The sequence below is a fragment of the Chiloscyllium plagiosum genome, unplaced genomic scaffold (genome assembly GCF_037043375.1).
Source record: "Chiloscyllium plagiosum isolate Xiang-an unplaced genomic scaffold, Cpla_swu_hap1 HiC_scaffold_45, whole genome shotgun sequence".
Taxonomy (NCBI): domain Eukaryota; kingdom Metazoa; phylum Chordata; class Chondrichthyes; order Orectolobiformes; family Hemiscylliidae; genus Chiloscyllium; species Chiloscyllium plagiosum.
This window is the reverse complement of record NW_028270183.1, coordinates 2,715,248-2,730,675: the sequence shown is the minus strand read 5'-3', so window position 1 is coordinate 2,730,675 and position 15,428 is coordinate 2,715,248. Positions and strand designations below refer to the sequence as shown.

The window sequence follows — 15,428 nt, the reverse complement described above, 5'->3', positions numbered from 1 at the left end:
CACTGTCAGGAATCTGCTGGCTGCCATGTGGCAAAGCAAGAGGTGACTGCCTCAGCCACCCAGTGTTCCTGAAAGTGGAAGGAGCGCCCATCAGTACACTTTAACCAATGGAATGTCTGGCAAGTCAGAACATACTCCAACTTGAGCTCTCCACCTTGAAGAAGGAAAATCAAGAGATGTGGGAACGGGTAAGGACATGGGGCTACAGTCAAAGATTAGTTATTGAACAGCAGAGTAGGCTCAAGGAGCTAAATGGCATATTCCCACACCTGTTCCTTATGTTTATCTGCCTCGCAAAGATTTTATTGACTTTTTTGGACTAGATTTTGCACACTCTCTAGCAGGCTTAAAGATTTGTAGAACATTTAGAATTACACCATGAACAGGTCATAGAGTCATCCAACACGGTAACAGACCAGGTTTCCTAAACTGAATTACCCCCATTCACCTGTGTTTGGCCCATATCCCTCGAAGCCATTTCTGTGCAAATGTTGTATTTGTACCCATCTCTACTACGGGTGAGAAAATTGCATGTTTGCACCATTATTCAGGACAAACAATTCTTATCCATCATATTTTGTAATGGGGACAAAACAAGAACTCATGAGAAGCCCATCTCTAGATTGCTTTCCATTGTTTATTCTGAACAAACTATAGGTATTTAATCAATGGTATTTTCTAAAGAAAGAGAGCATTTCTTGTGCAATTAGAACTTACCATAAGTTTGCAGACTGACAGAAGAGTTTGTGATTGACTTTGTGGTCTGAGAGCCCAAGTCCACTTCAGCCAAGCAGGTGTATTCCTGTCCATCATCTGATTGACTTGCAATGAAATTGAAGACATTTCTCAACCTTTTATCTTCATCCACAGAACCTGGTTCGCCTGTGGAATTTCTCTGAAGAATCTCGCTACCTCTCAGCCATGTGAGTATGAGTTTATTGTTTGGATAGACTCTTGGGCCAATGCACTCCAGACTATATGTTCTGTTAATCTCCAGTACTTCAGGGAGTAATGTAATGCTTATCTCTCGATCTGTGAAAGGAGAATCACAGTTAACAGGTTTCACTGAAATGGTACGTTTAATGTTTCAGGCGTCCACTTGGTGTGGATAAGGAATGGAAGTGGACTGACCAGTATGCAGTTTCCCAAAAGGTTGTCAACTTCTGCAGGTAGCATGAGGTGTGTATGGGTCCATAGCAATTCCCAACCCACTTCTGCAGGTAGCCAATTAGGCTCATTCATACTTTTCCTGCTGAAGTGCTTTTGCCCAAAATGTCGATTTTCCTGCTCCTCGAATGCTGCCTGTCCTACTGTGCTTTTCCAGCACCACATTTTCGACTCATTCATACTTTTGTTAAAGGGAATAAAGGAGGCCATGTGGGAGCTTTCAGTTAACCTCCAGTTTCCCAATATAACACAGTCTGATGAACTGCTTGGAAGTATGCAACCAGAGGCAGACTGGGCGACCAACGCTCAAGGCAGCTTGTGGCCTTCCATGCCTGCCTTAGTGCAGGTCCAATTGAAGACTGCCATGTTGAAAGATTCTCCCTGCCAACCCGCAACAGAGTTGGCTGAGCTGCTTTCACTTGTTTTTCATCATTTTTGTTTTTCAAAATTGAGGAGGCTGCAGAAGTGAGGAACTGGTGTTGTAGTGGTACTGTCACTGAACTGGCAATAATCTGGGGACATGAATTAAATCCCATCCTGGCAGCTGGTGCAATTAAGTTCAATTGAAAGCTCACCTAATGATGATGATTATGAAGAAACCATTATTGATTGTCATAAAAACCCATCTAATTCGCTACATTGATTAGGGCACTGAAGGTAGCAAGGGTACATAGTGCAATCTGAGTGCACAAATTCAGTGACCATTACCAGAAGTATCTCAGTAACACCACTATTGATTGAGCTAGCAGAGTCCGAAAGGACATAACTGCTAGATTGGTTCTGCAGTAGATGAGGTGGGAACCAAGGAGAGACAAAATCATACTTGATTTTATTTCCACCAATTTACCTGCCTCAAATGTAGCAATGAGAGTATTGGTGGAAGTGATTGACACACAGATCTTGTGGAGATTAACTCCAACCTTCTCACTGTCACAACTCCGTGAAGTAGTGTACTGGAGATCAGGTCTCACTATTCCCAGAATCATCACAAGTTACAGCTATTGTACTGAAGTCCACATAACAAAGCTCACATATTCCTAAAAATCTCATGATTTTCTATTCAGCTTTAGAAATGTGGAATTCAATCAGATTCTTCACTTATGCGGTTCTTGGTAATATTTATCTTTGCCCTATGAAGTATCCCAAGTAAGTTACCTTTGCTTTTGTGAATTCACTTTTGGCCAGATTTATTACTCAGCCAGCTGACTACAATTGCTTAAGTAGGTCTTCTAAGTACCTTACATGGTCTTCCCATGTATATAACAACATTGTCTAATAAAACTGCAATATCAGATACTTTAGCAATGGCTTGATGCAAAAGTCTTTGGAATGTAACTGGGGCCATTTAAAACCCAGAGAAGTCACTTTACTTAGTGTCTTAACATGTTTCTATTGACCACTGATCTTTGCTTTCAGAGGTTCATCCTGTTTAAGCGCACAAATACTTTGCATCCTGCTTGCAACTATCTAATATTCTGTTGACAACATGCTTATCTGCCTATTCTTTTCATAATCTCCTGGGAGGTGTTTAAATGCTGCTGCACAATTTTATGTGCTCCCATAAGTCTGTAGAAACTGAACATACAATCCAATAGTGACCAATTTATGTTCTTTTGTCTTAAGAACTCTTCCATAATCAATTTTAATGGCTTGTCTCATGCTCATTGATTAGTTCAGTTGGATCAAACCCAAATGATTCAACAAGTCCACACCGACCTTCCGAAGAGCAACCCACCCAGACCCATTCCCATACATTTACCCCTGACTAATGCACCTAACACTACGGGCAATTTAATATGGCCAATACACCTGCACATCTTTGGACTGTGGGAGGAAACCGGAGCACCCAGGGGAAATCCACGCAGACACAGGGAAAATGTGCAATCTCCAAACAGACATTGCCCGAGGTGGGAATTGAACCAGGGTCCCTGGCATTGTGAGGCAGCAGTGCTAACCACTGAGCCACCCCGATGAGGAAATCCTTCTGTATATCCATGGCCAAGAGGAAGAATATTCGAGAATCCTCTGCTTCCAGCTGTCACATCGATAATGACAATATGGATGAGACAACATGAGTTGACGAATGTTCTGGTGCTCCACTTAAAACTGAAGAGCCAAGGAAGATGAACAATCAGCCACCAAGGTTCCTGAAAAATCAAGAATGTAGATGCACACGAAGTGTCATTGAAACTACCACAAACAATCAAGAGAAGGAGCTGTCAGCTAATGTAGAAACATGTAGAATTTCAAAAGTTCAGAAAGGTTATCTTATCACAGAGAGCAGTGATTCTGACGAACCAGTTTTTCTTGATGGCCAGAATGTTGAACGGAAACGGAGTTATAAGCATGCAGTGGCAGCTGTGTGTAATTACAATGAAGAATTAGAAACAGATGACTTTCCACCAAGAAAGAAGACCCCTTCACCAGACCTTACAGCCAGCCATGTGGTTCGACTAAAGCACAACAGCTTCCTCCATGCAGTTCAAAAGAACCAATTGATGATGACCCCAGTGTCTGTTGGCTGCACAGTAGTTAAGTCCTTCATTAAATGCACACTCCACTGAAAGTTGATCCCAAGGAACAAGAGACAGCTCGTCTGGCAAATCTAAAGAAGAAACGAGAACAAGAGGAAGAAAGAATGCAAAAGATGGAGGAAGAGAAGAAACGCAAAATGGAAGAGTTTAAAAGAAACGGGAAATGCAAATAAAGTGTGTTTTGGAAACCCGTTCCAGAGTTCAACAACAAGAAGAAGAAAAGATCAAAAAAATTGAGCAGAAGTTTGCTCAAATTAATGAGAAGAATGCAAATTAATGAGAAGAATTGTGGGCGGCACGGTGGCACAGTGGTTAGCACTGCTGCCTCACAGCGCCAGAGACCCGGGTTCAATTCCCACCTCAGGCGACTGACTGTGTGGAGTTTGCACATTCTCCCCGTGTCTGCGTGGGTTTCCTCCGGGTGCTCCGGTTTCCTCCCACAGTCCAAAGATGTGCAGGTCAGGTGAATTGGCCATGCTAAATTGCCTGTAGTGTTAGGTAAGGGGTAAATGTAGGGGTATGGGTGGGTTTCGCTTCAGCGGGTCGGTGTGGACTTGTTGGGCCGAAGGGCCTGTTTCCACACTGTAATCTAATCTAAATCTAAATCTAAATCAAAGATGCGTAAGGAAAGATTTGCTGAAGAGAAAGCAAAAAAAGAATATTGAATTCAACATTTTTAGGGTTTGAGGCCACCTCTTTACCCCAAGACGTGCACACCAGGCCTTGTTATTACACAGGCTGCTACAACTTTATCAGCTACTAATAGCCCCAATTAGGAGGTATTCATTGCCCCCAGACTGACCTTTAGCCACTTCTGTCTTTCCAACTGTTTTTCTTTCTCTTTGGTCTTTATCTTCACTGATCATTTCCTCCTCTCCGGCCCCACCCAATGTCCTGAGTAAATATCAGCTTTTTCCTAGCTTCCATCAGTTCTGAAGAAGGGTCCCTGGACCTGCATTGTTAACTCTGATTTCTCTCCACAGATACTGCCAGACTTGCTGAATGTTTCGAGCAATTTCTGTTTTTATTTCTGATTTTCAGCTACCATGCTGCTTCTATTTATTTGGTAGACTTCGGATATTTTATACCCAAATTACCAATCATTATCCTGGAAAATTTTAGTCACAATGTTGGAACCTTAGTCAGATTGTATTTCAATTGGTAGTCCATATCAAGAACAGTACTGAGTTAACTTTTCCACTACTACCTTAATTGTTATTGTCCAATCTATAATTGTAAGGACTGGTAAGTTCTGTTCCTCTCTCCAATTGGATTTCCATTCTAACCTTTCTTTTTGTACTCCATTGTTACTTCTGTTTTCTCTCCTGGTATTTGATAAAATCTTTGCCAAAACTTGTTTCTGCACCCACACATCATTCCTCAGTGACTCCTCCGGCTCTAGGTCACCCAGCATGAGTTCTGACTGAAGTTTCATCCTTTGCATTTTCACTCAGGATCATGATGTACAAAACACCTCAGACAGTTGTTCTCATCACACCCTGAGGACCACACTGAATGCTATGTGCCACCATTTGCACACTCTTGAGCTCTTTTTCAATCAGTGCTACCTCTTGCTGGCTCAGAGCTGTCCTGCACCTCAGTTTCAATGGACTTTCCAGCTCTTTCAGCATTCTAATAAGAATCTTTTTTTCTTTCAGGCATTGAGAAATGCAAACTGGTACAACTCAGAGATACACATGCCCCTCTGGAATGCCACTCCCCTCCCTTCTCCTCTGACTCTATCCTTTTTCCTGATTCTACTACTTGTCAAATATTTAATATCCCTTCTGACCTTCCACTCTCTGATGGTGAACATTCCACACTGAGCAACTGTCTTAGTTGTATCTCTTTGTGCCCTCACCTTAATGAATTTTGAATGCACATGTTTTGAACTCTTCTTCCGTCACCTCTGCCTCTGTGCCCAATTCTTTGGGTAGAGTCCTCTCTACACCCCATGGAATCTTCACCCGCCTCCAACACTCTCCCTTTACCTGGACTCTTCCTTGTTGCCTTTTTCCTGCTCTTGACCTGTTGAGAACTGCTGATGCAGCATTGGTTGTCTTAATTTCCCTACCTCACATTACACATTTGAACCAATCTCCTTCTGAACTGACTGCTGTCAGATCCACTTCTGACTTTCTCATCAAGCCTGCAAACAAGGATAGTGCTGTTATTGTGTGTCATAATGACCTCAACATTGCAGAGGCTTAGTGCCAGCTGTTGGACATCTTCTATCTTACCCTGGACTACGATCCCACCATTGAGCATCACACCATTGTATCCACAACTGTAATTAACCTCATTTTATCTGGGAATCCCCCCCCCCCAACAGCCTCTAAACCCATAGTCTCCCAATTGCCTACACTGAACTCTCAACTGTTAATGTTGATCTCTCTCACTGCATCTTCCCTGCAGCTTTAATACTGTATTCTAACATCTGCTTGCAATATGATTTTGATCTCTAGCTATGGACTTTATTAGCCATTCTGTTCTGTTACCTGATGGACTTTGTATGGTATGAACTGCCCATAGACCATGCAAAACAACATTTTTCACTATATCTCGGTACATGTGACAACAATAAATCCAATCAATTCAAATCAAAATCCTGCTTTTACCTTCTACCCACCTGAGCGGACCCATCGCTTCTGCCTGTTCCTGCCCTGCAGAACTTATTTCTTCCTTCTTCAACTCTTTTTCTCCCCTTGACAGTCTCTCCCCCTTGCATCCATGATTCTTCTGATGCTTTACATCATTTTCCAGTATGTTGGCATCAATCTCCTCCTGTTCACCATGGACTTGCAATCCCTTTACATGTCCATCCCCCATAAGGGTGTTCTTAGACCCTCCACCTCTTCCTGGAAAGAAGACCTGAACCGTCCCCATCCAACATCACACTGCTCCGCAACACACAAGCTCGTTCTCACTTTTAATAACTTCTCCTTTAATCCTCTCACTTCCTTTAGTCAAAGTTTGAGTACCCACATGGGCTCCAGTTATGCCTGTATCTTTGTGGGGTACATGGAACATTCCTTGATCCAATTTACTCGTGGTCCTCCAAATACTCTTCCTCTGATATATTTTTACCTTTTTTCTGGTGCAGTTTCCCTTAGGCATTCTTAATACAATAGTACTCCAGAACTCCTTCAGCCTCTGCTTCAGTGTGAACTGCCTACACTGACTCATGTAATTCTGAATCTGCTTTCTGTATTCAGGATTGAGATGAAGAATTTCTTCACTCAGAGAGTTATGAACCTGTGGAATTCTGTCCCATAGGAAGTTGTTGGGGCCAGTTCATTAGATACATTCAAGGGGGAGGTGGACATGGCCCTTGTTGCTAAAGGGATCGGGGGTATGGGGAGCAGGCGGGAATGGGATACTGAGATTCTATGATGGTATTGAATGGTAGTGCAGGCTCTGAGGGCCAAATGAGGTACTCCTGCATCTACTTTCTATATTTCTGAGCTTCACTTAATGATGATGAGTTAAATACCTCCTTTGGATTATCCTGTTTCATTATAAAGTTTCAGCTATTCTAACATCTGCTTGCAGTATGATTTTGATCTCTGGCTGTGGACTTTATTAGCCATTACTGTGGTCACCACTAATGATAGAATAATACTAGACTTTGTATTTGTAACTGATCCATCTCGTTCACCTCATTTGGACTTTGTGATTATGAATAAAATTATATCTTTCACTCCAGTCAAATGATTACCTAGGAGTAAGTACACTCCATCCAGAGGTAATTTCTTAACTGTTCCTACTACCACTGGTCTGATAGCATGTCACATTCCAATTGCACTTTGTACCATTGAACTGGCACATACTTTGTACCTATCTTGTTTACTAATGCTAAATCTTACATTGCATTCTCTAGAAGAAAAACTAAATCCTTCTCCAGCAAAAGCAGCTGTTGTAAGAAGCAGAGTAGCATCTGTGTCCCTCAACAGAGTTTTGCGTTTTATGGCATGATTGGGAAAAAAAATAGTTCTTTGTTCTCTTGAAAAAAACCCTTTACATTCTCTGATCTCCCTATTAATCTGATTTGCATCTTTCAGTTTCCTGATCGTAGTTAAAGTTGATCCGTTATATTTTTGTTTTGAGTTCCTATTACAGATTACACTCTTAGGAGCCTCAGCGCATCCTATACAACTCCCATAATTCTGAATGAAGGTGTCCTACTTTATTACATTGGAAGCACTTCACTTTTCACCTACATCCTCAGCACCTTCCTTTCTGATCTGGAGAAGAGATTTTGGGGCATTCCTAGCTGTCCTTTTTTATACCCTGGCAATTTACCTTCCTTTCACTCTCCCATTCTCTATCCTTTTTAAGTTTATGTGGTTGAGGGAAACATGGTTTAGTTTTATAGATCAGCTCATAATTGTCAGCCATCCCTGTTTAGTAGTTGCAATTCTTTGGCCTTCAACAAGGGTTTTTAATTACAAAAGTTATTAATTTTTTTCTAAGAGAATGATCTCTCAGGGAACTTCATATGTGGTTTCAACTTCTAATGTTCATATATTTATATCAAAATTGCTTTGCTTAACCTTTTGAAATCCTTGGCAGGTTTGCCCAAGCTGTTTACTTAAATTTCAAAACTTTTCCTGTATGCTTCCTGAACTGTCACATGCTCCCAGTATAGTTCTTGTATACTGCCTTAATCCCTAGAAATCTCCTCTGACAATGATACATAAATATCCTATGAGCAATGTTCAGTTTTACTTTGGTTGTTTCATTTGTCTAGTTTTTCCAATGACATGAAGAATGCTTCCACATTCTTTTCCTCAAATTTTGGTATGACCTGTACAACCTTAAACGTTGCCTCAATGGATTTTAGATTATGACTAGGATTTTCCCTATCAGAATAAGCAGCATTCTCTTTTTTACAAACAGCATCATTTTAAGCTCATAGTTGTCATCTTTCTCTCCTGCCTTCCTTTGCCTTTGTAGTTTTAATTCTAATATTCTAATGATCATTTCAAACTCCAACTTCTGCATTTTTTTTTCACATGCTGAAACTTTTTTATTTGTAACTCAATATAAACTGATTCTAACATCTCACTATTTGGAGTACTTGGTATCTCCTGTATCTCTATTAAGTGCAAATGCTGTGCTAATCCTTCAATTAGCTGTGCCTTTTTAGATCTGACAGGTAATGTCACTTCTAATTTATCTTCCAATTTCATTAAAAGAGATCATAAACATCAAGGTGAGTTAATCAGGAACAGTTATAGAAAGCCTTTACAACTTCCAATGCCATCTTATCTTTGTAGTACAAGCCTTGGTGTTTATCTTTTAAGCCTTTGTCACTCATGCTAACTCCACATCCAATCTTAAATTGTCTTTGTTCCAAAACCCTGGATCAGCCCTCAAACGTTGCCATGACTCACTGCGGCACTTTACTGGAAATCAAGCCCCACTTTTCCTAGAGTCTTCACAAAGTGAAAGGATTTAAACTGGCTATGAAAAGTCCCCAGTGTAGATGACTGATGTTGACAGGTTAAAAGAAAACAATCATCAAAAGATAGTAAATAAACAGCTATTTATTGGAAACAGATTGTTATTATTCCATGGCAGAAAAGAAACACTAATTGCTAACCTATAACTTTCTGAACTTCTGAACCTAATGAAAAAATTGCCATTTACATACAAACAGACATATTAAGAGACAAAACACAAATAATGCTAGTGGGAAAGGAACAGCACAGTTCTAGAATCAGATATAAATAAACAAGCATATCAGACAACCTGTTAACTCTGAGATTTGACTCTAAGTGAGCTGGATCATTGTCAAGGACTTTCCATTTATAAATAAAGGGTGATTTGGTGATGGGATATTGGCCTCAATGGACTTATTTCACTGGAGAAATTCAGCAGCTTTGGTGGCATCTGTAGAGTTAAAACAAAAGTAACGTTTGGTATCCAGTAACCCTTCATCAGAACAGGTTGTAGCCACTCGACCAGAACCAATCAAAAAGTTGTTAGGTAGCTGATAATTCTGTACACAAGCAACTAGTCCAGGGTAAAAACCAAATACGTCTGTCACTAGGGAAACCTTCCCTTAGACTGTCACCCACAGAGCCAAGGATGCTAATATCTTCCCCAAGACTTTAATAAGGCCACCTTGTAGATGCAACACACAATGCATTCCAGTAACTTGCTTTTTCAAAAAAAAACTGCAACAACCTTTTTCACAGTCCCTCAGTTTAAAGCAAAGGATTTTCCTATTTTTGAATCTAGTCCAAAAAAAATTGCTTAACAACACTGAGGAAACCCTCCATCATGTTATGTGGTACTATCACTGTGCTGAATGCAATAGATTTTGAATAGAAACTGCAAATTGGGCATTCATGAGGTGTTGTGGACTATTGGGCCACAGCAGAATTGTCCTCTAACACAATGTGCAATCTTGTGGCTTGCCATATTTCCTACTCTACCATTATCATCAACCAGGGGATCAAACAGGTTCAATGAAGAAAGCAAAAGGACATGCCAACAGCAGCACTAGCAATGTCTAAAACCGAGGTGTCAGCATAGCGATGTCACAGTACAGGGCGACTTATTTGCCAAATAGTGGAAGGAGTATGTGATTGACAGAACTAATTGATCATACAACTAACGGATCAGATGTAAGCTCTGGACCTTCCTTCCATCACAAGATTATGAATGGAATGATTTGGAGATGCCGGTGTTGGACTGGGGTGTTCAAAGTTAAAAATCACACAACACCACGTTATAGTCCAACAGGTTTAATTGGAAGCACTAGCTTTCGGAGCGCTGCTCCTTCATCAGGTGGTTGTGAAGGACACAATTGTAAGACACAGAATTTATAGCAATAAATTCTGCTATAAATTCTGTCTTACAATTGTGTCCTCCACAACTACCTGATGAAGGAGCGGCCCTCTGAAAGCTAGTGCTTCCAATTAAACCTGGTGGACTATATCTTGGTGTTGTGTGATTTTTAACTTTGAATGAGATAGTCATTGATGATTACACAATGTTCAGCACCATTTGCAACTCCTCACTGAAGCAGTTCATGTCCAAATGCAACGAGTCCTGGACAAAATCCTGAATTGGGCTGTTAGGTGTCAAGTAACATTTATACCACACAGGTTTCAAGCACTGACCAAGGTAGAATCTGTCCATCTGCTCTTGACATTCAAATGCCTTAATTCTTTTACTGTCAGCATCTGGAGGTAAGGTCAAGTTGCCATAATCTCACCTGACCAAAGGCTGCTCTTTGATCAGAGGGGGACATATAGTGGTGGTTTAACCTAAGGGTCACCATGTTTCAGGTGATTAGATTAGATTAGATTAGATTAGATTTGATTCGATTTTATTTCTTGCGAATACAAGAATATAGGAATGCAATGAGAAGTGTACAGTTGCTATACTTCAGCACCATCTTAGAAATATATATTTGGAATTAAAAACAAGAGCAGAAATTAAGGAAAAGAAAATGTCCAGATCACCCTTGCTGCCACTGCCATGAGCCTTGAGCCAGACTCACCAATGCTGCCTATGCCGGACTACCAATGTCCAAGTGGCTACCCTGTAGTGCCATCACCGCTGCTGGGTCCATCTTGCCAATGTCATCTTGGAATCAACTTAAGTATCAGAATCCACAACCTTCTTGAACATGAGTTTTGAGAAGGTGAAGGACGAGATTGAGAAAGTGGTGTATTCATGGAACCTCACCCATTGCATGAATTGAACCGTGCTGTTGGCATTACTCTTCATCAAACCAATCATCCAGCTATCTGAATTAACTGAACTCTTCGTTGTGGGTTACCATTGACCAGAAATGAAATTGGATCAGACATATAAATACTTTGGCCAGAAGAGCAGGTCAGAGGCTAGATATTCTGCAGTGAATTACTCACCCTCTCACTGTTCTAAGCCTATCCAGTATCGACAAAGCACAAGTCAGATATCTGATGGGATATTCTCCATTTGCCTGAATGGGTGCAGCTTCAAACAACCGCTCAGGAAGCATCCAGCAAAAAGCAGGAAGCTTGTTTGAAGGTGGTGAATGAGGTGACAATGTTAATTCCTTCAACTGTCAATACACAGTGGCAGTTGTTGTACATTGCAATAACTCACCCTTCCTTCTTTAATAGAACCTAACTTATTAATTTCCTAATTTATAACATCTACCACCCAGCAACCCAAGGACAACAGATGCAGGTGTGTGCGCTCCCAAAAACATCCCCCCAAATCACACAACCTCCTCACTTGGACATATATCACTGTTTCTTCACAGGGGCAGAATCCTTGAAGTCCCTTCCTTAACAGCAATGTGAGTGTACTTGTACCATGTGCATAACAGGGTTCAAGAAGGCAGCTTACTACCACCTTTTCAAGGACAATTTGGGAGGGGCACTAATGTTGGCTTAGTCAGCAGTGCCTATATCCTGTGAATGATTTTTGTAAAATCACTTCCTTACTGTCATATGCATCTTCTTTCAAAATGGAAGGGTTCTGATTGGTTCTTAAGTTCTGAAAGCTTGCTTGTTGTGCTTGGGTGAACAGGGAAAGCTCCATCAAAATCTTAATGTGTCGCTATTTCCCTTTGGAGTATTTTCAGGACCCGGAAACCTGTTTCTTCTATCCCTTCCTCCATCACCACCAGAACCAAAGCAAAGATTTAGTACATTTCTGAATATTCATTTGAGTCACCCCGAAGGTTTGACAGATGATTCAAACCTAGAGATGATTTACTGACTAGATTTCTTTCATTGTTCAAGGTTTTATTTATTTGTTTGTGGGATGCCATTGCCACTGGCAAAGCCAGCATTTACTACCAAATTAGGAATGGGCAATCAAAGCTGGCCTGGCCAGGGTTATACTGCTGCGATCATTGTGGTGTAGAGGCATCCAAATGGTTAACCCAAACATTGAAGAAACATTCATTTAATTCTATTTCAGGATGACTTATGAGCCTTGGAGGGGACATTATTGTGGTGATGTTGCCATGTGTCCTCGGTCTTAGTTCTTCTAGGTGATAGAGGTTGTAGATTTGGAAGGTGCTGTCAAAGGAGCATTGGTAAGATACTGCATTATACCTTGTAGATGCACACACTGAAGCTACTGTGCCTCAGGTGGAGGAAGGGCCAATCACACAGCCTGCTTTGTCCTAGATGGTGTCAAGAATTATTTTTCAGTGTTGCTGGAGCTTCAACAGTAGCTGAATGAGAAAAGTAGTGGGTTATTCCTTCAAGATCCTTGTGGCTTCTGGACCATCTATGGGGAGCCTGCAAATGAGATACTCTAACCTGCAATTGTAACTATATAATTTATGTACCAGTCTATTTCTGTGCTGCAGGATGCTGATGGCGCTGTGATTCAGAATTGTGGTTAGTGAAGGATTGAGCCAATAGCTAACCTTAAATAGATTTTGTATTAATTCGCAGAACTAGATGTTAGAAACATACCTCTCCCTTCACAGTTACCACAGTCATACCGTGTATTTCATTTTCGGGATTCATGTGAACAACTAATTCTTGCCAAATAGCTGCAAACAATGAACATAATTCATGTACATTCAACAGATGATGGGAAATTCAATGATTGTATTGATGAGTAAGCTTTGTATGGTCAGTAAGGAGAGATCACATCTGGAATGAGAGACAGCCCAAGTGAATATATAGTTCGGGGATTTTGGAGGCTGCATGTGAATTTGGTACTAAGGAGAAGAGGTGCTGTTTGCTTTTTTGGTTCATAGTTTGTAGGATTATATTAAAGAGGTAGATTGAAACACAGGATTCAGAGATGCCCAATACAAAACAAAGTGACATCACTGTGACAAATCAGGGAGGGGGAGAGTTACCTGGGAACTGTGTTTCAGGAGGCTGTCATGTCCATTTGACTAACTAGCTTGATTTTGTTCAGTGGTTTGGGATAGGGGGAATGTACTATAAGAAAGTGAGGACTGCAGATGATGAATATCAGAATCGAGAGTGTGTGGTGCTGGAAAAGCACAGGTTATGCAGCATCCAAGGAGCTGGAAAGTCAATGTTTTGGACAAAAACACTTCATCAGGAATGAGGCTGGGAGCCTCCGGGATGGAGAGATAAATGGGAGGGGGGTGGGGCTGGGGAGAAGGTAGCTGAGAGTGCAATAGGTAGATGGAAGTGGAGGTGATAAAATCCCTACAGGGAATCCCGAAGGAACTATAACAGCATACAGGTAGATGAATTGACAATGTAAATCAAGGTAATTAAATATGATCTCATAGCTGCTATGGATATATGGTTACAAGGAGATCAAAACGAGAAACTTAACATTCAGGGATATTTGACCTTTCAGAAGATGGAAGAAGGGAAAAGGTGGTGGAATAGTTGTGTTAATAAGAAACATTATGACAATAATTGTATGAGATGATCTAGGCTCAGATGATGTAGATTCCATTTGGGTGGATATAAAAAACAACATGGGTAAGAGTAGTATATAGACCGCAAACAGTTTGCACTCTTTAGGAAAGACTTTAAATCAGCAACTCATAGGAGCATGTAAAAAGAATTGAGCAATAGTTATGGGTTACTTTAATCTTCATGTTAATTAGGTTACTTCAATTGGAAAAGGTAGCAATGACAACAAATTGATAGAGTGCATTAGGTATAGTTTGATAGAGCAATACCTTATGGAACAGAGAGCAGGCTATCTTGGACCATGTAATGGGTAGTGAGGAGGTTTAACAAATGGCATCTGAGTAAAAGGTCACCCAGGAAGTAGTGATCATAATATGATAGATTTTAATATTCATTCCAACAGTGAGAAACCTGGGTCAGAAAAAAAACTGTTTAACTTAAATAAAGGGAATTATAATGAAATGAAGTTGGTGTTAGCTAAAATGAACTAGGCAGATAGATTACCAGGAATGACAGTAAGCAAGCAGTGGTAGACATTTAAGGAGGAAATTCATGACTCTCAGCATGGATGTATCCCAGGAGAGATGAAAGATTCTAATAGAGATAAACCAATCATGGCTAACCAAGTAAGTTAAAGAGAGCAGTAAGTTGAAATAAAAAGCAGACAAGGAGGCCAAAGACTGGAATAAATTCAGAATCCATCAAAGGAGGACTAAAAAGTTAATGAAGTCAGAGATAACAAATTATATGGGAAAATTAGTGAGAATATGAAAACTGACAATAAGAGAGTCTTTAAATATACAACAATGAAGAGAGAGGTCAATGTGTACATAGTTTCAGATACACTAATGAGGCTAAAAGCAGATTAATACCCTGACCCTGATGTCTTGCATCCTAGGATCCTAAAAGAAGTAACTACAGCGATAGTAGACGCATTTAGTTGTAATTTTCAAAAACTCCTTGGATTCTGGAGAAGTAGCAGAGATAGAAAACTGCCATTGTGACATCCCTCTTCAAAAAGGGGGGGAGACAAAAAGCAGGTAACCATAGGCTAATTAACCTAACATCTATTGTTGGAAAAAAATTGGAATCAATTATTAAGGAAGTATTTGCAGAACAATTGGAAAATCATAACCCAATCAAAGTCAGCACGGCTCCATGAAAAAGAAATTATGTCTGATTAATTTATTAAAGTTTTTTTGAGCAAGTCTCAATCAGAGTGGGTAGAAGAGAACTAGTGACTGTGTCGTATTAGGAATTCCAGAAGGTGTTCGTCATGGTACCTCACAAAAGGTTAAGTCGTAAAATAAGAAACAATGGTGTCGGAGCTAGTAGACTGGTATGGATAGAG

General features: G+C 40.5%; 1 protein-coding gene and 1 long non-coding RNA gene across 7 annotated transcripts in view; one reads left to right on the top strand and one right to left on the bottom strand.

Moving 5' to 3' along the window:
- The window catches only part of LOC122552308 (uncharacterized), a 215,346-nt gene that overhangs the window by 135,234 nt on the left and 64,684 nt on the right, over positions 1 to 15,428 (top strand). For all 5 annotated transcript variants that reach the window (XR_015754509.1, XR_015754508.1, XR_015754511.1 and 2 more), the window contains one exon: positions 871 to 923. This is a non-coding gene — a long non-coding RNA (uncharacterized LOC122552308). The remainder of the gene's footprint in view (positions 1 to 870; positions 924 to 15,428) is intronic.
- The window catches only part of LOC148136381 (intercellular adhesion molecule 5-like), a 48,634-nt gene that overhangs the window by 5,363 nt on the left and 27,843 nt on the right, over positions 1 to 15,428 (bottom strand). For both annotated transcript variants that reach the window (XM_087983522.1, XM_087983523.1), the window contains exon 3: positions 718 to 1,032. In XM_087983522.1, the coding sequence (XP_087839648.1) occupies positions 718 to 1,032 (315 nt within the window). The remainder of the gene's footprint in view (positions 1 to 717; positions 1,033 to 15,428) is intronic.